The sequence below is a fragment of the Gobius niger genome (genome assembly GCF_951799975.1).
Source record: "Gobius niger genome assembly, chromosome: 1".
Lineage (NCBI taxonomy): Eukaryota > Metazoa > Chordata > Actinopteri > Gobiiformes > Gobiidae > Gobius > Gobius niger.
In genome coordinates, this window is record NC_136852.1 from 49984965 (window position 1) to 50009330 (window position 24366).

General features: G+C 40.5%; 2 protein-coding genes across 4 annotated transcripts in view; both read right to left on the reverse strand.

Annotated features, from left to right (window-relative positions):
* Positions 1 to 3233: 3233 nt before the first annotated feature.
* cdca2 (cell division cycle associated 2) lies at positions 3234 to 16679 on the reverse strand. The gene is made up of 14 exons (XM_079567518.1): positions 16511 to 16679; positions 16294 to 16418; positions 13892 to 14042; positions 12355 to 12500; positions 11985 to 12113; positions 11451 to 11580; positions 10678 to 10997; positions 10360 to 10408; positions 9610 to 9684; positions 9191 to 9333; positions 7422 to 7475; positions 7113 to 7184; positions 5075 to 5234; positions 3234 to 4639 (listed from the first exon to the last, which is right to left on the reverse strand). The coding sequence occupies exons 1-14, from the start codon at positions 16614 to 16616 to the stop codon at positions 3798 to 3800; spliced, it is 2502 nt and encodes an 833-aa protein (XP_079423644.1). The 5' UTR covers positions 16617 to 16679; the 3' UTR covers positions 3234 to 3797.
* A 4077-nt stretch (positions 16680 to 20756) lies between these two features.
* Positions 20757 to 24366, reverse strand: part of sema4c (sema domain, immunoglobulin domain (Ig), transmembrane domain (TM) and short cytoplasmic domain, (semaphorin) 4C) — a 159462-nt gene continuing 155852 nt past the window's right edge. For all 3 annotated transcript variants that reach the window (XM_079567376.1, XM_079567374.1, XM_079567375.1), the window contains exon 17: positions 20757 to 21337. The gene's annotated coding sequence lies outside the window, so the exon portion shown is untranslated. The remainder of the gene's footprint in view (positions 21338 to 24366) is intronic.

The window sequence follows — 24366 nt, forward strand, 5'->3', positions numbered from 1 at the left end:
CTATCCTTCAGTATATTGCAAAAGCAGACATTTGTGGGAAAAAAAATTGTTGTCATCTACATCAAGAATTCCCCAAATTTTGAGGCTGCAACACATCCAACATGACCATATAAATAATGTTTTTTATTAATCATATTTGAGTAGTTTATTATGATTTTTCTGTCATTAAAAAGCTGTTAATTCATAATCATACAAAATAAAGTGTCAATAATACTTAATTATATCTTGAAATCTTCTTGGCACTCCCAGTTCAGTGCTTCGTGATCCCCGGTAAGTCCCGACCCCCACTATGGGAAACCCTGGTCTACATTATCGTGATCTGAAAGCTGTGAACTGGGCTTCAAAGCTCATCCATGTGAAGAATTGGTTTGTGTGTAGAATAGAAAAGCAGTGGAAGAGGTATTTATAGGCACAAGCGTAGCATTTTGGATCACAGGGTGCATCCAAAAAAGTGCAAATTGGTTAGCGGTCTAAGCCAAAAGCGGATGTGCATCAGCGTCTGCCATGAAAAGTGTCCGAATAGTGCAGTCAGTTGGGAAGAAGCCTGTGTGCTTCCTATCATATCTCCTTTAGCATAGGGACCTCTGGTGGTTCCTTACCGGCGATTAGGAGCTATGTGTCATCCCAGCGGAGGAGCAGACCTCACTGTGTGTTATTGCAGGCGGTTTGCTCTGAGCATGAACCAAAGAAGAGGATTTGGTGGAATTTTTTTTTTTTTTTTCTGTGACTGAGGGCTGTAACTGTGGTAAATCAAACAGTTTAAAAAAAAAATCATCATCCCTGGTTTTCTGTGTGGCTTCGTATCATTACCATGGTTCATATTTGTGTTATTAAAGTCAGTGGCTGCAGTAGGAGTGTTTTTTGTAGACCAATACTATATGGGTGATGTAGTTTTTATGAAAACTGTTGGTGATGTCACTTTGTCACCGCTGGTTGAGGATGATTGGATTGTGCAAACAAAAATTCCTAACTGCATAGGGATCTAACGGTTGACCTTATCAACAAGGGCTAGCGAGGATCAGGACATATTAGGAGCTATTATTGGAGGAATTTGGATTCAGCCATACTGTTGCTTAGCCTGGCTAACACCAGACTAAAATCACAAGTGATATTTAGACTAAAATCACTAAAATCACAAGTGATATTTAGTCTGGGGACCACCAATTCATTTTCTCGTAGGAGAGGTGTGGTTTACGACCGTCCATACTCGTTTATTGGGCGATACGAAAAAAAAAAAAAAAAAGTCTCATGCGTCTGCACGTAGCCATGGCCAATCGTATCATCGTATGAGATGACGTATGACGCACCCGCTGTAAACTTTTGAGCTAAATTATTTAGAACAAGGTCTAAAGCTTGATCAAAAAATACCATCGCGTCTGCTGCTGTCACGTTGGATCCGTAAATAAACTTTTTTTTTATTATCCGTAAATAAACTACAAGCTTCCGTATATCGAAGAGCACGTCATCGTCTTGCCGTCCCTCCTCGCTCTGTGATTGGTTCCCAAATCCACCGGAGATTTGGCCATGGTCCCCAGGCTGTTGTGCAGTTCGAAATAATTCGAGCGCACACAGCAGCATGGTGTTAGCCAGGTTAACTGTTGCTGGCAATCAAATAAAAACTCCTAATGACATTCTAGACACCAAAAACACAACTTTTGCAGTGGGTAATCAAAGAATGGATTTGGGTGACCTATTTAAAACTCATATTTGGCAGCCTTTAGTCGACATCTCCATGGCGACGAGCTGGAGACGTCCCACTCCCAGTGAAGTTACTAGTCAGGCCTTATGCCCCATGTATTTTGCATGATTTTTTTTGTCTTATAAGATTATCAGATATCACGTACCTTGTGTGTAATCATCATCGTTGCGTTGTTAATTGGCCCAAACCACTTTTGGTTTGGGCCCACTCCCGCCTTTGTGGTTTGGTTGTGTTTGTGAAAGCACAAATACTGCGAGAACTCAGCTTGCAGGCAAGGTCTTTGGTCGTACGACAGTTCTATTTTTATGTGTACCCGTCTCACTATACGACCCAAGGCCTGCGATTTTTTAGCTCTGACAAAGATGAGCCTTGGAAAAAAGTATAAGTTAAAGTAAAGCTATTTCAAAAAGAAAAGCACTGCTTTTTTCAATGATAATATTAACTGCATCAGAAATACAGTCGTTGTTAATGTTGTGAATGCCTATGTAAGCTGGTGGAAACGGGTGATTTTTTCATGGAATACCTACACAGGTGTGCAGAGGTGCATTACTAGCATCCATCGCTCCAGTGTTCTAATGGTACATTGTGTTAGCTAATAATGTTCAAGGGTAATTGATGCTAGAAAAGCCTTGTGCAATTATGCTAGCACTGCTGAAAATTGTTGTGCTGATTAGAGAGAGAAGCTATAGAACTGACCTGGGTGACCCCAAACTTTGGAACGGTAGTATACATGTACTTGAGTGAAAGTAATTCAGCGCCACTCGTCTCTGTATAAGACCTTGGCACATATTGGAGCAGGAAACCTCTCGTGTCCTTCATCTAAGTGACAGAGTTGATCTAAAAGCACTCACTCAATTACCCCAGTGATGGATAGATTACCACCGCGCATCACTCTAGAGGCCCATTTTTTTTTCAACGTGAACAAAATTTGAAACTTAATTTGTCATTGCCACAGTGAGACAGATTGAGGCAGTAAAAACAAGTGCATTTGGGGGCGGCGCGTGATTGGTTCGACGCTGGGTTTAAAGGTCGACTAACTTCGGAGCCGTTTCGCCGAAGTGCAAAAAAAAAAAAACATAGATCACAACAGCTAATAATTTATGTCACCGTGCGTGTCGCTATGGCAAAGTGGCCGAGAGGAAAGCGACTGTTCTCAATAGGCTTATCGCACCACTGGGACTGCGCATTTGCGGGCAGTGGCTGTTATTACTTGGACTGAAGCCAGACAAATGAAAATAAATCATCACTTTGGAGTTAGACGAACGGCGTTTTGCTGAATCATAGGTCTATAACAACAACCAAAGCGGTGAGTATCAAGGAGCCTGGCAAAGACTTTCAAAAAAGGTCATTGGAAAAGTTACTACAAAACAATAAAAGTATTTATTAAATCCCATATATCAAGTCGTAAAATTTGTGTAAAACAGTGGTTGTCTTTTCATATCACACGGGTTTATGAAATTAAAATAAAAAAAAATGCCCTTAAGCAATTACAAATGGTCAAAATGATTCTTAAGTTCATTATATTTTTCAGGGCTGCAGCTAGCGACGATGATTACAGTAAAAGCTTCAAATGTCGTTCTCCCACGATGCAAACGAAATGAAAGTCTGACCCAAATCATTTTACTTTTCCACAATACGGCCGTTTATTTACACGCGCCTGGAGTCAGCGTTTGCGAGGAATCAACGGGACGACCCAAGCCTATAATTTGACATCTCCCTTAATTACTTTTCGATTTGAATCCGGTGACATGGAGGGCGCCCCCGACAGCTGCAAAACGTCCGATAGAGTCTTCATCTCTGCATAAAGTGAAAATATTGACTCTCGGAGCGCACTCCACGCAGTGACTTTGGGGGGAGAGAAGGGGATGTGCTGTGATTACCAGCCCGAGTGGAGGGTTATTGATTTGGAGGTGGTCAGCAGAGATGATTGGAATGTGTGTATTGAACGACTTTGGTTACAAAAATCATTGCCAGAGAACAAAAGCGGCGGGATTTTCAAAAATGTTCTTTAGAAATTCATTTAAACTGTGCATAGCTGAAGGTATGGTCCGTTTTACCAACAGGCCTCAGTCAAAAACACATACAGTCCCGTTAATAATCACGGCTGGGTCTCGTCAGGGGGTAGAGCGGCCAGGGCAGCGCTAAGCCGCCTCCCCCTCGTCCTCCTACGGGACTCTTTGATAGTTTCTGGGGAAACGTGAGGAAGCCACACTGAGCCCTCGTCGCAACAGCCGGAGTCAACGCTGCTCTTTTTCCTCAGGCTGCGCCGCACCGAACGCTGCCCTCTAGTGGGGGCAGGCCTGAACACGTCCTCAAAGTCGAAGTCGTCCTGCCAGGGTGGGAGGCTCAGTTGTGCTGCCGTTGCTGGTGCGAGCTCTACTTGTTGAGAATCTGAGCTCTGTGGGGTGTTTTCTGGCTGGTCTCCGCGCTCGCTCTGGATTTCGTGACTCACTTTGTCGTCTGGTTGACAGTCCCGACTCGACTCGACTCCTCCAGACGATTCTGCATCTCCTTCACCTGCAGAAAATCTTGCGGCGTGTGATTCCGACTTCCCATTCACATCTGCTGTCGCTTCGAATGGGTTTATTTCGCAGACAACATCTCCAGCTCCTTCTTTTAACGCCGCTTCTTCAGGCTCTTCTCGCTTTGCATTGTCAAAAGCGGCGCTCTCTTCGCTCCTCTCCTGCACCCTCCCGTCCGCTTGCTCGTCATTAACACTGACCTTTCTTCCCCTCAGCGCTCTCCCCGCGACTTTTGACCCCGACAGCCTCCTGGTCCGCCGCGCGCCGCCGCGTTTGCCGCCCGGAGGAAATGAGAGCGAGACTTGGGGAGTCGTCGAGGCGTTTAAGGCCGTCGTGTCTCCTGTCTGTGACACCGCCGGGTCAGAGCTGACTGAGTTTCCATTACAGCGGAGGTCGGGCTGAGGCTCCTGGCCTGGGGCTGCTCAGGAAAAAGAGGAGAAACACGGTTAGGGCAAAGTCATGAACCAGTAAAAGGAAAAATAATGCTCTTTTCACAGGCAACATGAAGGAAATAAACAAATAAATCAAGCAACCATTTAGAAAAAAAAAGAAAGAAGTTGTATCCAGTTCTTATTTCCCTTTTATGCTTGCAGGAGAAAAGACATCTGTATTAGTTAGACTCTAGAAAATCATTCAAATGGTTCTCTTTTGTGGCTTTTTACCATCAGAATAATGTTAAAGTCAAATAACATTAAAAGCAATTCTTTCTGTGTTTCTTTTTTTTTTCCATGTTAGAAAAACATACAAGTCAAACTACTGATTCTCAAGGAAGATTTTTCGTCATAAAAAAGACGTTTATTCATTTACTTATTCCCGTGTGGTACTATGCACTCAGAGTCTGCGGTGAATTTACCGGGGCTCGTTTGTGGGAGAGGCTCCTCTGTGCTGAAGGAGAGCTCAGAGGAAAGTCTCTCTACGATGGGGCTGAGTGAGGGGTCTTTAGAGGCGTACTCTCGAGATCCGTACAGACTGCGGTCTACTTTCTTGCTCCACCCACGCGCTGCCGCGCTCAGCTGAGAAGAGAGGACACACACAGTCAGACATGATCACTGCAGTGTGAAAGGAGAGTCGTGATTTTCAATCAGAAGGCCCGTTTAGAATAGAAGACAAGTTATTGTCCACCAAGGACCAAGGTTTCAGCTTTCGGTCTTTTGAATAAAAAAATAAAAAAATCTACACTTCAAAACAGTAATAAACCCTTATGTTAAACCATTTTTTATATAACACAGCACAAAAAAGAAAATGAAAGAATGAAAATCCATCTTGGAGTCAGTGCGAATATGTGAAGTATTGACATCTATTTTGATGGGATTAAAATGAATTTACTGAAGCTTTAAAAGACTGAAAACCTACTGCAATGAACCTCCTCTGACTGCACTCAGACCGTCATCCTAGAACTAAAAGAAAACATTACCATTTTATTCTATACGACAGTGGTGCAGCGAAGGGAAACAAAAAATCGCAGAATTGAAAAAGATCCTTTTATAAATCCAACTTTTGGAGAGAGTAATCTGGGCATAATGGAAATGATCATTAACACGTCTGTTAGGGGATTGGTTATATCTGTATGTTGAAAAGGAGACTGTTGTGCATGTTTGGTAGAGGTCGATTGATATGGGTTATTCTAAGGCTGATGCCGATTTTTGGGATTTTTATTGGTCGATGCCGACATGCACATTTTTTTCCAAATGTCTGGTCTATAATCCTGTAAAAACAAACACTTGGCCACTCCAGCACTTGCCAATTATATTTCATTACTTTTGGTGATTCAATCATAGTTTCTGTGCCAGCCTTGATTAGTTGCCGTTAGCATAAGATGCCGTCGTTAGCATTAGATGCCGTCGTTAGCATTAGATGCCGTCGTTAGCATTAACATACTGTTGCTAGCTGCAGCATTTTGCGTCGCTATCAAAAATACAATTGCAGAGGTTAAAACTCGGCGATTGAATTCTCCACGTTCTGTGAGTCAAAATGACATGCAGCATGTTCACCTTCACTTATGTTTAACTTGTAGCCTAGCTAACCAATTTTCATCGAGATGTTTCTCCGCCCCCCTGAGGCCTAGGGAGGAGGTGAAGACTCCCTAGGCCCTTTTTATCCCTTTTGGTCCTGGAGAGATCGGCTTTTATCGGTGCTAGATCATCCGATATTGTAAAATCGCTAAATATCGGCTCGATATATCAGTCGACCTCAAATGTTTGGGTTAACAGAAAGCCACCACCCTGTCTGGGAATCAAACCTGGGACCTTCTTGGTCTGAGGCCCTAGTCACTCAGTCACTGAACTGTGTAATAATAGGCAATCAGACTGAACAATACGAGGGGGGAAATATATACAGATACAAGAACTGTCTATAAAATAGTGCAAATATTTTACCAAACACAGCACATTCAAATTCACAATAAAATTTAAGTAAAATCCCAACCAATTTCATTTTTTCTCATTGAGATTAAAAATCTCTTTTTCAAGTGTGTCCTGGCCAATTCGCTTTTTTTTCTCCACATTTAACCAATACAAGACGGTAAGAAATACTAAATCAGGACTGAAACAAGTCCAAATGTAATTAAACTGAGACAATGATGACCTAAACTGACATTTGTAAGCAACCGTGAGCTTTTGTTTTAGGCTACAAAGGATAACCCAATCTCGGTCAGACAGAAATATACTGTAGCTTCTTGCGTCGCCTAATATTGTGTTAATGGTAATTTGGCGATATATTGTACAGCCCTATTACAACGACTAGCTTTATCATCCACCTTTGTCACCCAGAAGCAGAGCAGCTATGAATCTATCAGGCTGTTGGCAGGGCTGTACCTCCCGGTGAGAGGGGTCTACAGCTGCTCCATCTGAAGTGGTGTAAAAAGAAATGAAGGCGCAGGATCAGGCGCTCACCTTCATCTTCCCAGAGGCCGTCTTGGCAGCGGCGCGTGACGACCTCTTCACTGGTTCACTCTCCTCTGGCAGCTGAGCCAAACAGAGCAGGAATAAGGAGACTATATTAGAACCAAAATAACTCCCGCCGCCGCCTTCTCTGCACGAAAAGTGGAGTGAAAAATCATCGATGTGATTAGGAATTTAACTGCGCATTAGATGTAACGTGGTATAACCTGGGACTTATTAAAATTATTCAATCTCCTCTGGTTAAGAGGGAGAGTTCTACAAGCGGAGCAGAGATGAAAGTAATTTGTAGAGATGGCAGACCTTTCTCTTACGGCCGCCGGAGCGAGCAGGAGATTCTGCCGTGTCGTGTGTCACCTGCAAAAGAGAAGAATTTAATTGGGTTTTGGTGCAAGAAGGAAAAATAGCTGTTTTTGTAGCAATTTCTGTAAACTGTGTGGAATTTGTACAGTAGCATCTATTGGGTAGTAGTGTTTAAATGAGATGGAGTGGAATTACTATTGTGAATATGCACCTTGCAGTGCGGGAGGATCAACATATAGTGGGACTATGAACCGAATCAACAATACATTTGATCTGTTGTAAAATTTGTGTTTTCGCATTTCGATATTTCTTGCATTTAGAGATCGACCGATATAATTCTTTTCCTCAGGCCGATACCGATTTTTCGGGATTTTGATTTTAACGCTTCTAAACTGTAAAATGTGTCAGGCGCTATATTGGAGACTTAGGGCTGATTTATTCAGGACATTTACTAGGTACTGGTTATGGTTCTGAAATTGCGCAACAAAAGTCCGCAACATAAAATATAATCCGAGGTGTAAAAACTTGACCGATTTTGATCACAATGTTTCTCAGTTCCCTGAGGTCTAGGGAGTTATGTGAGGGCTCATTTTAAAGCTCTGACTGAGCTCCCAAAAAACGGGAAGTCTCTATCACTTTCGGTTCCGGAGACATCGGCCTTTTTTGTGCTAGATCAGCCGATAGACGATTTTGTATAATACCCAATATCGGTCAACCTCTAGCTACATTTGTGTAAAATGACATTCTAAAACTGTGGTTTTATTTTTGTCCATTTTAAGACCTGTTTTAGAGCAGATCGGGGCTTGTCTCTTAAACTAATACAGAGGTTTGTGGACATACGAGGCAGGTCAGAATTCAACAGTTGTGTTGTCTGTGTGAAGAGGCAACTTTTTATATATATATTTATATATATATATATATAAAAAAAACGAAAAGTTTATATTGGTGCATATTTGACCTTTCCGTGACCTAGTGGATGCTTGGGTGGTTAGCTTACCATCCCGCTGGCCCCTAAGACGCTCCATGATCAGTTTAAAAAAAAAAGATTTTTGGTAGGTTCCCACTGCCGATGGAACCGTCACCATGGTTACGCATACATTTAATTCTGAAAACCTACCAGAAATCTGGAAATAAGATTGATTCTGAAGCATCATCGGAGCCACCGGGATAGAAAGCAAAGGCGCCAAGCTAACCACCCATACAACCACTGGGTCACTGAAAGGTCAAATACGCACAAAAGAACAACTTTTTTTTTTACATAAAAAGTTGCATAGTGCATCTTTAAAGGCACTATACCTGAGTTTTAACTCTGCTATTAATCATAAAGCATTACATTTTGTTTGACCGTGACGCCGCACATAGCCTCATCCCTTTGGAGAATTGGGAAGCTATTGATATATTAGGAAAGAGTTGGGACCAGAGCTAATAAAAAGATAGATTCAAAAAAATAATAATAATTGAATATGGCCTATAAGTCCTTAGATCAATGTGGTGTTTGTGCATTTTCTGTTCAGTAATTACTTTCAAAAACGATAAATGTTTCAGGTTTTGTTTAAAAAAATTCTGAGCTAAACTTATTGACAGAGGGATAATGGCTCCATCTGTGGGTGAAACCAACCAATGTGTTGCTGCAGTGAAATAGCCATTTTCATTGGAATAATATGAGGCTTCTGTATGTGGAGCAACATTGTGGAAACCGAAGATAGCGCATTGCAAAAAAACAGAATAGATATGACCAGAGGGATGTCTCTAAGGGAGAATAATCAGACCTTTCCCCTCCTCCTCCTGCCGCCGCCGGTGCCAGAGGCCTGAGCTTCAGCGCCTGTTTGAGGAGGCTGCTCTTCCTGCTGTAGAGGCTCAGGAGGCAGCGCATCCATAGGGGACTCGCTTTCTGCTGCTTCAGTTTCACACACTGTCATGAAAGTTAAGAGAAATTCAGAAAACACACTAGAAGTATGACTGTACACAGGTTTACTGTACACAGTATGATATCGTGGAAAACCAGGGAATTGTTTTGAGATCTTACTCAAAACAAAACAAACACTAAAAGGTATGTTTTATCCATGTATAATGTAATGGTTTAGTCAAAGGATGAATGAGACTAACAAACGCATATATAACATTTACTGCGCAGCAAGAAAAACTCTGAAAATGAATACAAGTACCTGATATGAATAAACTCATTTACCTGTCTCAATATGAGAAAAGAACTCTTCATTGAAAGCTGAATCCAAATTCAGCGGCTGGGCATTCAAAAGAGACTCTGTAAAAACGAACTGCTATTAGCATTTAATTCAGTAGTACATGATATTATACTGACTGGGCACCGTTTAAAGGTAGAAGTATAGCGCTAGAGAAGAGATAAAAGGTACTACTGGTGGTGAAAACACTTAAAGCGCTTAAAACAGGTTTTAATGTTTTGAAAAAATATGATTAATTTAGATGGAAAACTGTTGTAAGTTATAATTATGATTTTATTTCAGTGAAGCAGCAAATTAATGAAGAAATGTTGGGAAGAAAGTTTACTTTTATTTGAATTTTTAAGCTGCTGACAGGAAGCGACATAGCGAGAGTTAAAGTTCCAGAACAGTTTGACTCGATGTTACTTCCTGTCAGTGTAATCCTAACCCAATAAGGAAGTGAAATTATAATCATCATAAAAATGGTCAAACTTAAGGCCCTTTACTGGTTTAACTTGCTATGTTTTTATGTATAAAGCGTGAGAATGCATTAAATAAGTAAAATTGTTTCGGCCAACCCAAAATAAATGATAAAAGTTACACGTTTTGGTCAAAGATAATAATTTTAAGAATTAAATTTGCCTGATGAAGGTCTCAGGACCGAGACATCGATCTTCTCCAAATTAACTATTTCTGCATGACATGAACTATTATTTCAAGTCAAAGATATCGACCACACAATACTGCATATTATTTACCTTCAGCAATGGCCGCTTCAAGTTCGATCTCCTCCAAAGGGAACGGGATCTAAAAACACAATAAATGTCAAACTGCTCACCAAATATTTCACATAAAACACGCCTGTGCACTGTCATAGTTGGTGCAAAAGTCCGTATCAGTCTACGGTTACTGTCAAAAATTTTCAAGGACTTTTACACTAAGAAACGTAAGCTTTAAGAACAATAAAAGCACCAGCAGGAAACCTACACATTGAGAGTTTGGGATCGAATGTTATCAGGTGAATTATTAATGTCCCATGATCAGCTAAAACGACGTAGGAGTAAACAAGACAGCACCTTCCCCCTCATCTGCTCGTCGTCGTCCTCTGAAGGCGCCATCCTCCGACTGCGGGGAATGGACAGAGCGGGCGACGCCCCGAAGAAAGAGGGGCTGCTGCTCTCTGGGTGCTGCTGTGCGGTGGGAGAGTCCGATCTCTGAGGCGTCTTGAGCAGCGAGCGCAGGGCTCCTCCGGGAGTCGGGGCCCGCGCCGGGGTCCCCCCCTTCTGCAGCGGCGTGCTGGGGGGCAGGTTCTTATCGAACAGCTCCGGTGGCAGCGCTTCTCCAAATCGCACCTGCTTCTTTTTCTTCTTCAGCGTAGGGCTGCCGAGGGAGTCCACTGCAGACACAAACGAAATAAAAACTGAAAGCATAAAGCATTCAGTGATCTTTCTCCCCTTCTGGATGAAACTCAAATATTTTATTTGTATTTTATTTTACAATGGGCTATCAAACTAAAGCAGCAAGTCATTCTAATGCCCATCTGTGCAGATTTTACTTCTTAAAATTTGAAAAATTCCGTCGAACAGAGGAAAGAGGGTAAAGTTAAATATTCAAAAGCAAATGGGATGTACATGATTGACTACACAAATCCAAATGTAGATATCGCATTATCTCTTCATTTTAATTTAAAGTAGGTATATCATGCAAATCTGATGATCATTGACGATAAAGTGCTTTGACTCTACTCTGCAGAGACCACAGCCGCCACACAGAGAAAGTTCTGCTGCATAGTAAGAAGTTGTCGAACTAGAAAAGTCCGGTTCCTCTTGCACAGACAGCGGTGTGCTACCTGTGGGCTTCATCTCCAGCAGAGACGAGATAGAGGGGCTGTGGAAGAGCGCAGCAGGCCGTGCTGGAGACGCCGCTGTGGGGTCATCAGGGGTCGGCTCCTGGATCCTCTGGAGCTCAAAGGCAACCTCCTGTCGAGAGAAAACACACGAGAGAGAAGCAGAGGGAGATCACTGAGCTGCTGCTGGACCAGAGTTGAAACAAAAGCTCAAACGTTTGTGCTTAAATGTGTTTGGAAGAAAAATGAAAGTGCATACCCTCCATTGACCTCCACTGAGATACCAACAACGACTCTACACACTCTCAAGAGACTTTTATTGAGTTGACATCTTTCTAACATCATGTAGATATTTATTTTAATTAAACGACACTTTGACACTTTTAAACAACAGATTTCCTGCTTTACTTTACTTGCACTGTTTCACACAGTGATCCTTAAATTAATGTCAGTATTAGTGAACAGATAATGAGTGGGAAGAAGAAAAGCCTTCTTGATAACACTTCTGCTGACTGAGAACAGAGAGAAAGCCTGTACCTGCTGGTCCTCTGTTGGAGACCAGAGCTCGGCGTCTGACACCGGCCGCTCTGCTTCGATGAGCGCAGGAGAAATGGACGACCCTTCACTGCACTGTAGAGGTTTATGCTTCAAAGACGTGTCGTCCTCCTGATAAAAGAAATGTTTAAATCAAGACAATTCACATAAGGCTTGAAAATTAGTCAAATATAATAGATTTGAGTCTATTAGTAATAGAAGGACGAGAAAAACAAACAACTATAAAGACTGATCACAACGTTTTAACAGCATTGACTAGTATTTAAGCAAAGAAAATAAGTCGTCTTCAAAATGCCAGAGCGGTGCACAGCTTAATTATTTACAGTGGTTAATAAAGTATCTGTGCCTGTACCTCCAGCTCCAGGCTGAAGTGAAGGGGAGTGTCCTCTCTAATCTGGCCCTCACAGCCTTGAGAGGGGCCCAGGCGCCTCTTCTTGTTGAGAGGGAGAGCTGTGGAGGGAGGGTGGTTTTCTTTCCCAGCTTCAAGGTTTCCTCCATCTGAAAATAAGCAAAATAAGCAGAAAAACTATAAAGTGCCTTTCTTTGATATATATAATCACTTTTAAATAAGGTTTTGGTTAATAAGTGCCACTTTCATTAATACAATCACAGTCAAAGTTTCAAAAGAGGTTTGGAGAAGTTTAGAATGTTTACAATTTATTGAGCACATAAAAGCTGAAATAGCAGTTTTGGAAACTCCATAAATGGATCAGGGGCAGGGAAGTTTGTTTGGTGAAGAGCAGATTTTTTTGTCATCAAAACAGCAAAGGCCAAACCTCCCAATTGCAGCGCAAAGAAAGCACCACTTTGTACAAATGCCAGTGCGTCATTATAACAAATGATGTGTTATGTCAGGAAATTCTAAAGCTATTTATATCGTATGCATTTTAGAGGACTTGATCTCTGAATTGCATAATAACAGCTTGCAAAATCAGGCTCTCTGTTACCCCTTTCTTGGATAGCAAAGCGTAAACTCTTTACTGCAAAAAAACAAAGGTTAAGTCATTTTCACAAATTCACCCTCCCCCGGGAACTCTCCTGGTAATGTCAGGATTTTTAGAAAATCTCCTGTAACGATCCCGATTGTCCTGACGAGGGCGCATGTGCGAGGTGGAACCGGGGTTCTTAACCCTTTTCTCTCAGTGACCCCTGTTCACTTAGAGGTAAGATTTAAGAGAGAGGCGGAAAGAGGAGAGACGCACACTTCTCCGCCAGCCCAGGTATGTGTGCACCGCTGCTGCGTGCACGGACCTCTCACACAGGGCGCGCTCCTCTGACCGGGCAGGCATTAAATAAATAATTATTGACGTCGGGTTAGTGTCGGGCCGTCAATTCAAGTTATTTGCTCGGGCTCGGTTCAGATCGGGCTTGATTTTTTAGGCCCGATCTTAGCTCCATGTTCACTGGAGATTATTGGCTACTAACTGTGAGACACTGTTTTAATCCAGTTGCAGTTGTTGTTGCTCCTAAAATTCTACTGTTAAATGTGCATCATTCATTGTCGTAGAGCTGGGCAAATTTAATCAGCATTTGTCATTGAGCTGAGGTTTATATGAAAGATATGTCTAGGTTCATGAATCATCATCATCATGTATTTGCTCTTATTATGAAAACATAAAATCTAATCTGAGATTGATCTATATGGGAAAATGAAATCGTGATTAAATGCTTTTGCCACATCATCCAGCTCTACATCCTGGCGCAGACGAGTAAACGAATAGAGAACAGAATAGAGATTGTGGCAGTATGAGCCTGTCATATTCCAGTTGTATTTCACAGTGAATGAACTCGGAGCAACAGCCGCCCCAGACTCCATAAAGAAGCCCGCTGGCACGGCTCCGTTTTGAGCGTTGGAAGTATTAATCCTGTGGCAGAGTACGGCGCCTCACCAGACAGATCATCTCTTGTCGTGATGCATCCTCCAGAGCTGCTGTCCTCGCTCTCCTCCTCCTCCTCTGCTCCCATCAAACTCTGGAAGGACGCCATCTTCTGCCTCAGCGTGGAGGAAACCCGCGGCAGGAAGGGGCTACTTTTGACAAGCTGCAAAAGGTCAAGCAGAAAGAAAAAAACAAAACAAAACAAAAAAGTCAAAGCCTACTCAGTAATGCAGCGTGACAGTTTCAAACTTCACAAGTGCCATCGTCCACAGGCAGCAATTTTATCACAGGCTCCCAAAAAAACACCACATTTCTGGTTCATGGATCTAAATTACCCACAAGTACCTTTGCTTTGGTTTCAAATATGTAACAAGAAGAGGAGCAGCTACCAAAAAATGAAGAAAAAAAGAAGCAGCTACCAGAGATGATTTGAACTGAAAATACACACACAACAGTTGTATTTGAATAAATGTTTCGTTTCTATGGAAATGGGGAACCGGCAAAGAACTGGGAGATTTTTTTACTCGTGGATAATCAAGACATGCCACTCATGATTAACAACAAAAGTACAATCTAAAAATGTAAAACACACGTCAAGGTTTATTTTAACCTACGAACTGAGTGCATTTTCTCCAGTTAAGGGCCATGAGCCTAATAGACTAGTGTAACGGCTCATTGCTAAGCTAAGACCTACAAAACTCATCTAAATGGATCTTATTCCTTGCGTTGTCGTCACTTTGACATTTTTTTCCCCATTGCTTTTTTGTTGGGTTAGCATCACATTTTTGCCACACTTTCAGCGCTTTTTGTTGCTCTTTTTGTTGTGGTTTTGTCGCTCTTTTGTTGCATTCTTGTCACACTTACATTGTTTTTTGTTGCGCTTATGTGAACTTTTTTGTCGCTCTTTCATTGCATTTTCATCCATGTTTTCGTCTCGTTTTGTCACTATTTTGACACTTTTTTCAAGAAGCTTTTAGATTTAGGTAAAGCCAAACAGGAGAAAGTGTGCTCGGGTTTCACGTGGGGAATGAGAGGTTTAAGATCCAAATAAAACTTGTACATCACAAAAATCTAGGGTTGCAAAATATATATCGCAAAAAAATATCGTATCGCGATATTAGGTGATGCAAAATCCGTAATCCTCAGCCAAAATCAAACTGCATTGAACATAGGAATGTGAAAATGTTCTTGTTAAACACTAACTTGGTTCCATTTTAGTCTTCCTTTGACACAATTTGCTGAAAAACTAGTAACTTACGATTTGTGTTTAACTAAAATGGAACATATCGTAATATCGTGATCGCAGTATTGCACAGCCGTATCGCACATCGCAAAGTACTTCCATATTGTTCGGCCTTAAATAAATCCCTTCTTAATTTCATGGTGTGAATAGAATGGACAGGCTAATTGATGGGCCAACAAACAACGCAGCCAAAGCCAAGCACAGCCAGACTCCTCGCTCTGGTTGGACCTGGCGAGCCGACCATAGAGGGAAGGGAATCTTATTTGTATAGCGCTTTTCATATGACACAAGTCAGGCCCAAAGCGCTTCACGCATTTAGGGGAGGGGGGTTCTTTGACTCCATGCTGATGGTGGTGAGCCACATTTGTAGCCACAGTTTCCCCTGGAGTAGCCTGACAGAAGTGAGGCGGCTCACATCTGCGCCAACGGTCCCTCCGACCACCACCAACCACCCACACATAGGCATTGGGTGAAATGTCTTACCCAAGGACACAACGAGAGCCAACATCACATTAGATAAAACTATGTAGAAACCAAGCAAAGACGTGTTACATCTGATCAAGGCTTTGACAATGACGTCTTATTACATAAAAGCTGTAAAATGTGCGTTGTTTTCTTTTGACAAATCCCATTATTTTCAATCTGTGAAATGTCGCCAAACATCATTAACAGACACTGTGATTTCTTTTCAGTCTCAGGTTTGGCTGTGTCCACGAACATTATTTTATCAGTTTCCATTTCAGCGTGAATGAATAGAGCTGAATGCGGTGCCTCGAGGAAGCCTAATTTTGAGAGAATTAGGTTGTGTTTGACAATATATCTTTTATTTAAGCCTGATTCAGGACAACTGCTGAATAGAAAGATTTTGCGGGTATGATTTTCTGATTGAATATACGTTATATAAAATGTACTACAATAAAAGCACATTGTATTTTGGTTTTTCATATGGGGCTGCAAATTTGGTGATCAGAGAGTGGCCAGTGTATACAATTTGAGTAAGTGAATTGCAAAGTATTTAAACTGAACAGTGACCACTTTAACCACCTTTTCTTCATCAGGCGCCGCTACAGCAAAGCGGTGGCACAGACTAGTGACACATTTCTATACCGGCCACATGACGGTTACTGAGACACACCGACACCAGCATCCATCCATGATCATGAACAATCACCTGAGACGGCGGCGTCTTCATCCGTTGTTGTGCCATGAAGCGAATGAGAGAGTTGGTTTCAGGTGAGCCACGGACGCCGATGTTAGACCTCCGCCTCGCTTTTAACTCAGCTAAGCGAGACTTTTCTGGGATAAAGAGAGAACAAAAACAACACAACAGCCATGTAAAAATCTGAACACTGTTTCCAGTTTCTACCTTCATGACAACTGTGTGTTACCTTTGCGGTTTGAAGACGGCAGTGAAGGTGGGATAAAGCTTTGCACGGTGATCCCAAAGTCAGCAGCAGTCGTCTGTGCAAAGTTTATGGGAGTTGAAACCTCCATTAGAACGGAGGGGGAGTCTTTCTGATCCGCCTCAGGTGCAGCAGCGGAGGTCGCCTCAAGTGTCGACATCTGTAAATAAAAATAACATTGCATAGCTTAAAATAATCTATATTGGAGAGGACCACATGTTTTCTGCTGCCATATAAACAAACCTATATTACAAAATTGTAGCTGTGAAGCCATTTCTCATCATAATCATTGTTTTAGTAGGCCTCACTTAATGTAATTACAGCATAATGATAATTTGTGTCGTGATGTTGTAAAAGCCCACTTTGCATCCCGTGTTATCATTGTTTCTCTTATTTGTTTCCCTTTGTTTTCTAATCCGTACGCGTATGGTTCCTTTGGCCAACTGTAAAGCTTTTAGTGCTTTGTAAATGAAGTCGGTATGGTGTAATTTCATTCATTCGTGCACCTCGGTGTCTTGACTTGAGAAGCTAACATTAGCTAGATATGCAATCATAGCCATACTATCAAATCATTACATATCATTACATCATGAAATATCTTTGTATGTGACTTAATCTGGTCATCTTTTATGTATTACAGTGGTGCATACAAAGACAGTAGCAGGATACAGCAGGAAAGTCTAGCACATTTTTGCACGGCTAACGTTGCACTAACCCCAGATATGGGCAACACGTTCCGTGACAGCAGAAACAATACTTACTTTGACCACGATACCGGGTATTTGTGTTTTAAAAACGCACATTAAAACATTGTAAAAATGCTATAAAATCATCTGTAAGAAACGTCAACAAAAGCGAGCAAATTCAAAATCCCCTCCACCACGAGAGCCCAGCTGCGCAACTGATATCCCTCCGCCGCTAGTTCACTAACAAACGAACAAAACAAAAGTATCAAATGCAAGTTATGTTAAGACTTTCATGTTTCCCCGATGAATATGATACAGCGTAATAGCATAACGAGTGCACATTTTTAAAAGGAATAAAAGCTGTCATTTGGGGTCTAGTTTCCGTGATCAGAACTAGTTTATTATGAATTGTCCAATACGGAAGCAGGATGGAAGTCACGTGAATGTGCGAACGCTGTCCTCAAGGATATTTGATGATAAAAATAACAATAATAATAATAGATATAAAATAATAATAATCATAATAATAATCATAATCATAATAATGACGATAATAATAATAATGATGATTTTTTTTAAATAATAATAATAATAAATAATCATCATCATCGAGAAATTGAAACAAGTTATCTATAGTTCTATTGGTAATAAAAAAAAAACATATTTGTATATTGTTATTTTAATTCATTGATTTTCTTGTGATTGCAAGCACTCTGGACGTCCTATTGCCTTAATAGGAAACAAGGCCATGTAATTGGATTTGGTAGAAAAGCATCCAGCCTCATACAAATACACAAGAGTCAGTTTTCTGGTAAGTTTGAGTGTGCGGTGCCGCTGAGTACACCAAGATCAGATGTAACTTTGAGGAGGCTGTCTGTGCGGCTGGGGCCTGTCTCCTGCATCAGGCACACATTCCTCTTCAAGGATGCACTGAAAGTATCTACAGAAGTTTGTTGTGGTGCTGCACAGAGAGAGGAAGCAGGGCCCTAGACACACACGACTGATCCATCGCTGTGTTTGTGTGGAAACCTGTCAAAAATGAGACGTTTCAGGGAATATCACAACTTGTTATACAAGAATAACAATATAATGTATGTGTTAATGCGTCAGTATCGGAGGAAATCTATTTGAGTTGGTGACATTTACAGTAAGGCACTAACCTGGCTAACGCCAGGCTGCTGTGTGCGCTCGAATCATTTCGAACTGCACAACAGCCTGGGGACCATGGCCAAATCTCCGGTGGATTTGGGAACCAATCACAGAGCGAGGAGGGACGGCAAGACGATGACGCGCTATTCAATATATGGAAGCTTGTAGTTTATTTACGGATAATAAAAAAAAAGTTTATTTACAGATCCAATATGGCAGCAGCAGACACGATGGTATTTTTTGATCAAGCTTTAGACCTTGTTCTAAATAATTTAGCTCAACAGTTTACAGCGGGTACGTCATACGTCATCTCATACGATGATACGATTGGCCATGGCTACGTGCAGACGCATGAGACTTTTTTTTTTTTTTTTCGTATCGCCCAATAAACGAGTATGGACGATCGTAAACCACACCTCTCCTACGAGAAAATGAATTGGTGGTCCCCAGACTAAATATCACTTGTGATTTTAGTCTGGTGTTAGCCAGGCTAGTAAGGCACTACATTGCATTGAAAATGTAAAAGTTTGACCAACAATATGAGAAAATCCTTTTTATTGATCCTGAAGATTTAATTGTTTTTGTTTGACCTTGATTTAATTAGTAATGAACGTCTGTCTCTTCATGAGAGCCCTGGGCCAAGAGGTGGCACTACATGTTTTTGAGGACTGTATTTGACCATGTTAGTGGTTTTGAGTATTTTTTGTTCACTGGTGGGAGTTTGGGATGCAAACTCCACACAGGAATGCCCTCCTGGTCTGGGAATCAAATCCAGTATTTCTGCTGTGAGGCTAACCACTCCACCACTGTGCCGAACTAACACATTTGTGTTTGGCCAACACTTAAATCCTTACTTAATTTTTGCATTTGAATATATTTCCCTTTTAAATGTACAAAACACTGTTTACAAAAACATATGCCAGCAGTATAATTTCCACTCTCAGATGCCCATGATGAAGATAAGGAGCTTACACTGTGACACTGTATTGCATTGTAACAAAAATGTATGTTTTGAAAATGACATCCCACACACCAGAGTATATCTCTATTTTTATTTGTGTATATATACACATATAAAAAATAAGGACATATGTACAATGGTAATAAATATCAACATGTTTGTACAAGTGAAATAAGTTACTTTTAAACAAACAAAATATCAATAACAAGAATCAACAAGAAAAAAAATGGGCAACACAAAATAAGGATATATAATACTAGATGTTTAAGAAACTGAAAAGCTAAGATACAGTGTGAGCAAACGGTTCCAATGCAAAGGAATGAAAGTATTTTACATCAAAAATGCATTTCTTCAAGCATGTCATCTGTTGTCTTTTTAGATTTTGTTGCAACTTTTTTTTTTTTTTTTTTTTTAAATGAAAGAAATAGTCTCTGAAACTCTAAAAAGAACAGTACCAGTGTAAGTAAAAGTTGCGCCTAAATCTACCAGCATGAGGAGAGTGAGAGGACACATTCTAAACCACAGAGCTGCTGCTTAATGAGAGCCAATAGTTTGTTGTTAAAGAGGGCTAACATTTCAGTTTTGGTTGAATTTGCAACTTTGTGAATAAACTATTTAGCAAACTGTAAACAGGAAGCTTAAAAAAAGACCAATTATAGCAAAAGGGTAAACTGCCTGTCAATCCGGTATAACATTATGAACAGATAATCATCGCACCCATAAGTAATCATCATATACTATAAATTATTACAAATTATTCAAAGTAGTATTATGCACATTATTATTTTGGGACCTCTAATGTCTATGTAAAGGAAACACAGTCAGGAGTGGGTGACTGGGTGGGGCAGGTTTTCTAATTGGCCTGGAGCACCCTCTGCAGGCTGCAGTGGGAAAAGAGGGTTATAAAACTGTATAAACAAGCTTTCACTTTCACAACAAATGGCATGCTAGTAAATCAAAGGCGTCGTGATCAACACAACACTGCCAGAATGAAAGAAAAAAAAAAACACTCCAGGTGCCATAACTCTGCTTATTCAGTCATTGTTTACCTTTTCATTCACTCCCTGTTCCTTGACTGAGCCCGTTCCGGTTCATGTTTTCCTGCCTGCCCAGTTTTCCCTCATTAATTCAGGGGAGGCTATTTATATATACTCCCTCAGTTCAGTCAGTCTCTTGCAAATTGTCAACCTGTCATCAATTATATTGTGAGAATCTGATTGTGAAGTAATGTGCTTTGTTCTCCTTTATAATAATGAATTGAAGTTACCCTTCTTTGTTTTGTTTAATTCAGTCTGATTAAGATACTTCAGTTTTGCTTTTACTCCATCCTGTGTTTCATTTGAGTTTTAATAAATCTGTGATACCAGGTGTGTTTTAGATGGGACAACACAATCATATGGTTAAAAACTATACATTTATATGCATGATATGCTGACAGGGTAGTGCGATGGTTTATTATCGTTCTGACTTTCAATGGTCATAATGTTATGCCTGATAAATGTGGCAAAAGGACGGATTTAAGACTTAAATAGTAGAACCTCAAATCAAACAAAATCTCTGTATCTAAATACCTTACGTTTTTAACATTATGAAAAGCGACTGCAGTCTACTTTGGCTTATCCAAAAGGTGAAGAGGCACAGAAAAAGTAAACACGTTGAAACGCTGCCGTGAAATCCTGTACAACCCTTGATTCAAAATTTCAATTCATTATTTTTTTATTTTTTTGTCAAAGCAGAGAGCGTTACTTTTCACCATTTTAGTGCTTGTAAAAGTCCCAGAAAAATGATCGTTCAAAATGATGCACAAAGTCTTACAAAGGTGATCATATCAAAGATGAACTTGCAGAGGATCATGCAAACACTGGGTGGCGCTGCTGTTTGGCCAAAGTGCCTTTTTCAACCTTCAACGTCTTCTTCATATTCTACATCCCGTCGGTGCGCTGTACACAGGGGGGCTCGTATTTTTGTCCTCGCCGAACGATTCCTTCTTCCTCTGGTCCCAAAATGCGAAAGCCCCTGATGGACGGAGAACAACAGAGGACGAAAAAGACAGGAAAGTTAGCACAGAGTAACATATTCAACACCGTGTGACTTTGGAAATAAGTGTGCAGCGTGTTAAAACGTTTTCAAAGTGGAACCGAGGTCAAAATTTAGCCGACTTTGGAGGACATTTGTGGTATTGCTTAGGCAGGTGTTGCGGCTCAGAAAGTTGGTGAGTCAGAGAGAGACACTTAGATTGCTATTTTTAAAAGCACTGCACCTGAGTTTTCTTCAAGCAGGGTAATGAAAGACATTTTCTTATGGGGTTTTTTCAAAGCATTTTCATTGATTATGAACAAGCAGACTATAGTTGATATTGTCATTATCGTGACAGTATTTCTCCCTCATAAACTCATCCCTGTGAAGAATTTGGATTTTAGATATGCATAAGGAGTTTGAAATTAGTTTGGGCCACGACAAACAATCAAAATGTATGCGCTCCCCCCGTCATTGTTTGAAGACATAGGGCCTGCAGTTAATGAGTTTACAGAGTAGGTTTACTTAAGCCCTTCCTCACACAGCTTGCTCAAGACTTGATGACTGGCATAAAGAATATGGCTTTTATAACTTGCGTAAAGCTCAGTTATTTCAAAAGACTACTACAACAACTACTACTACCACTATGTTGCAATACAATGACATTGATAAGTGTGGTGTGTGTTCAAAAGTTTTCAAAGTGGAACTGAAGTCAAAATGACCTACTTGCAGGACATTTGTTGTATCTCTTAAGCAGGTGTTACCGCTCAAATGGTCGGTATTAATAGCAATATAATACAAAGTACAGTATATGTGGGTATTGGATGGCTATTCTAACAAACGCAATCGTTCTTTTGTTAATTTTAGCTTTACTGTGTTGAGGTTGCTCTGGATGAGATTAAATCTGCCTCTATGTTTGAGATGAGGAGTTTTAAGTTAAATGCTCTTCCTGATGCAGCTTTCTCAATCTTGGCTCAAAGAATATGGCTTGTGACTTAAAGCAGTACAAAGTAACTTGTTAACCTTAATACATCCTTTTTGTAGTCCCTCTGGGGGGAATATAACTGTTAATGGGATGATAGAGGGGTCTTGCATCTCCCCCTGGTGTCTCAGGCCAGAAAACCACACTTGCAGCTTTCCCTGCGCTGACCCGGAGTCACCAATACACACTAATGGAATCATGAAGAAGAAGCTAACTGGCTAATGGGCAAAGCTAACTGTGGGCTAGCACCACTTAAACAGTATTTACAGCAAAGTTTAAGTGAAAAAAAATATCTCCATTGTGTAATTGGATGAACAATATCCCTCTCTCCCTTTGTCTTTTCTGTCAGCGTAGTATTTACTCTCACGGACAATAAATTAGTGAAAATGCTACGACACCTGCAGTGGCGCTTATGGCCTCTAGGGGCATGAGTTACTTCGTACTGCTTTAAGTAAACGTCATTGATTTCAACACTAGACCACAACTGCAGCAACTAGAGTGAATTAGACAATTTTCAGCGTGAATCCATCGATATTCATTTGAGCGGTTTCTGAAAAAACACCTGTCCCTGTTTTTCCCTCAGTTTGTTGAATGTGGTCGTTTTTCTTACCAACACAAGTGTCAAGCTGTGAAGAATATCTACAATACAAAAAGGATAGCTTTCTGCCATTGAAAGTATCTGGCTTTTTTCTCTTTATTCAACAGCGATCTGCCAGTTCTATAAACAGAGCATTTTAGTTTGGCTGGCGGCTGGGACAGACAATAGAAAGCATTTTATTCCTGAAGCTGTTTCATTCGTTTTGTCACATTTCGAAAACACCGGCTGAAAGCACTTGCCTCTGCGTTCGGTTGTAGAGAGGAAATTTTCTTGGCTCCAGTTTTTTGGAACGCAAACCAATATGCAAGTCAAATCCATTGTCCTATCCACATTTTTGGCAAGAATTTTAAATTTGATCTCCAAAATATTGCTGTTGCTTTGAAGTTACAACAAAAAGCAGACAGCGGAAAACAATCTTTTTTTAATTAACATTGGAAATAAAATCTTACTTCAATACTTGTTTTTGAGGAGACTCTACACATGGATAAGTAATTAGTGTAATAATATTCAGGCAATTAATTCTGAGGTTTTAGTGAATAACTTTATCTCTATTTTGCATGTTTTGTGTCTATCTACTAAGACACATTACTTTAATCTAAATACTTAGAAATAGTTTGACACGAAGACAAGTATCAGGTATTATTATCAGCAGCTTATGCAGGTCCATGTGCTATAACTGTATTTCGATACATCTTACAACTAAAATCAGCAGAATAATATAACTGAACATTGCATTCTGGGCATTTTTACATTTACAGAACCCGTCAAAAGTTTGAAAACACTTTTTATGTTTTGGCATTTCTTCATTTTCAACACTATTGGGTGATTCTCATTGAAGACTGTTGTATGAATAAACACGTGGGATTATGGAGGAAACAAAAAAGGAAGTGAAATAACATAAAATATGTTCTTCAACTCTTCAAAATTTCCACCCTACTGTCACCTGAAATGGTTTTGAACAATCTGAAGTGAAAACCATTTGTGGTAGCAATAGGGATGGGCCAAGATCTCGTGCCACGACATTGTTTGTCTCGGAGTAGATGAATATTGAGGATTTTTCATTTTTCTTTTAATGCCCTGCATCCATTACACTCATTGTAGACGGCTTAATGGCACTTCAAGGAATATTTAGTTCATAGCTCACCACCAGTGTTTCCATAACATATTGGTTTGCACTTTTAAATACACTTTTATTTCGTTAATGTGTTCAGTAAAAGGAAATTATGTTAAAATCTCCTCTGGTCTCGTGGAATTTGTGTCCACGGCCCACAATACTTGCTACTTTATCATCAAGCCTATTGAGAAAATGCAAAGCAGTGATCGGAGCAAAAGGCAACTACAGTATTTGGAAGAATCTATGTCAACATTGCTTTGTTTAAAACATAATTCCATCTGAGTTCATTCATGAATTAGTGCCTCCATTGAGAATCTACAATGTTAATAGTCTTG

Coding starts and splice junctions, on each gene's coding strand:
- cdca2 (XM_079567518.1), bottom strand. CDS start 16,616: ATGGAGGTTTCAACTCCCATAAACTTTGCACAGACGACTGCTGCTGAC. Junction 10,409..10,677: donor ACGAGCAGATGAGGGGGAAG/GTGCTGTCTTGT, acceptor TTGTGTTTTTAG/ATCCCGTTCCCTTTGGAGGA. Junction 7,185..7,421: donor CCGGCGGCCGTAAGAGAAAG/GTCTGCCATCTC, acceptor TGTTTGGCTCAG/CTGCCAGAGGAGAGTGAACC.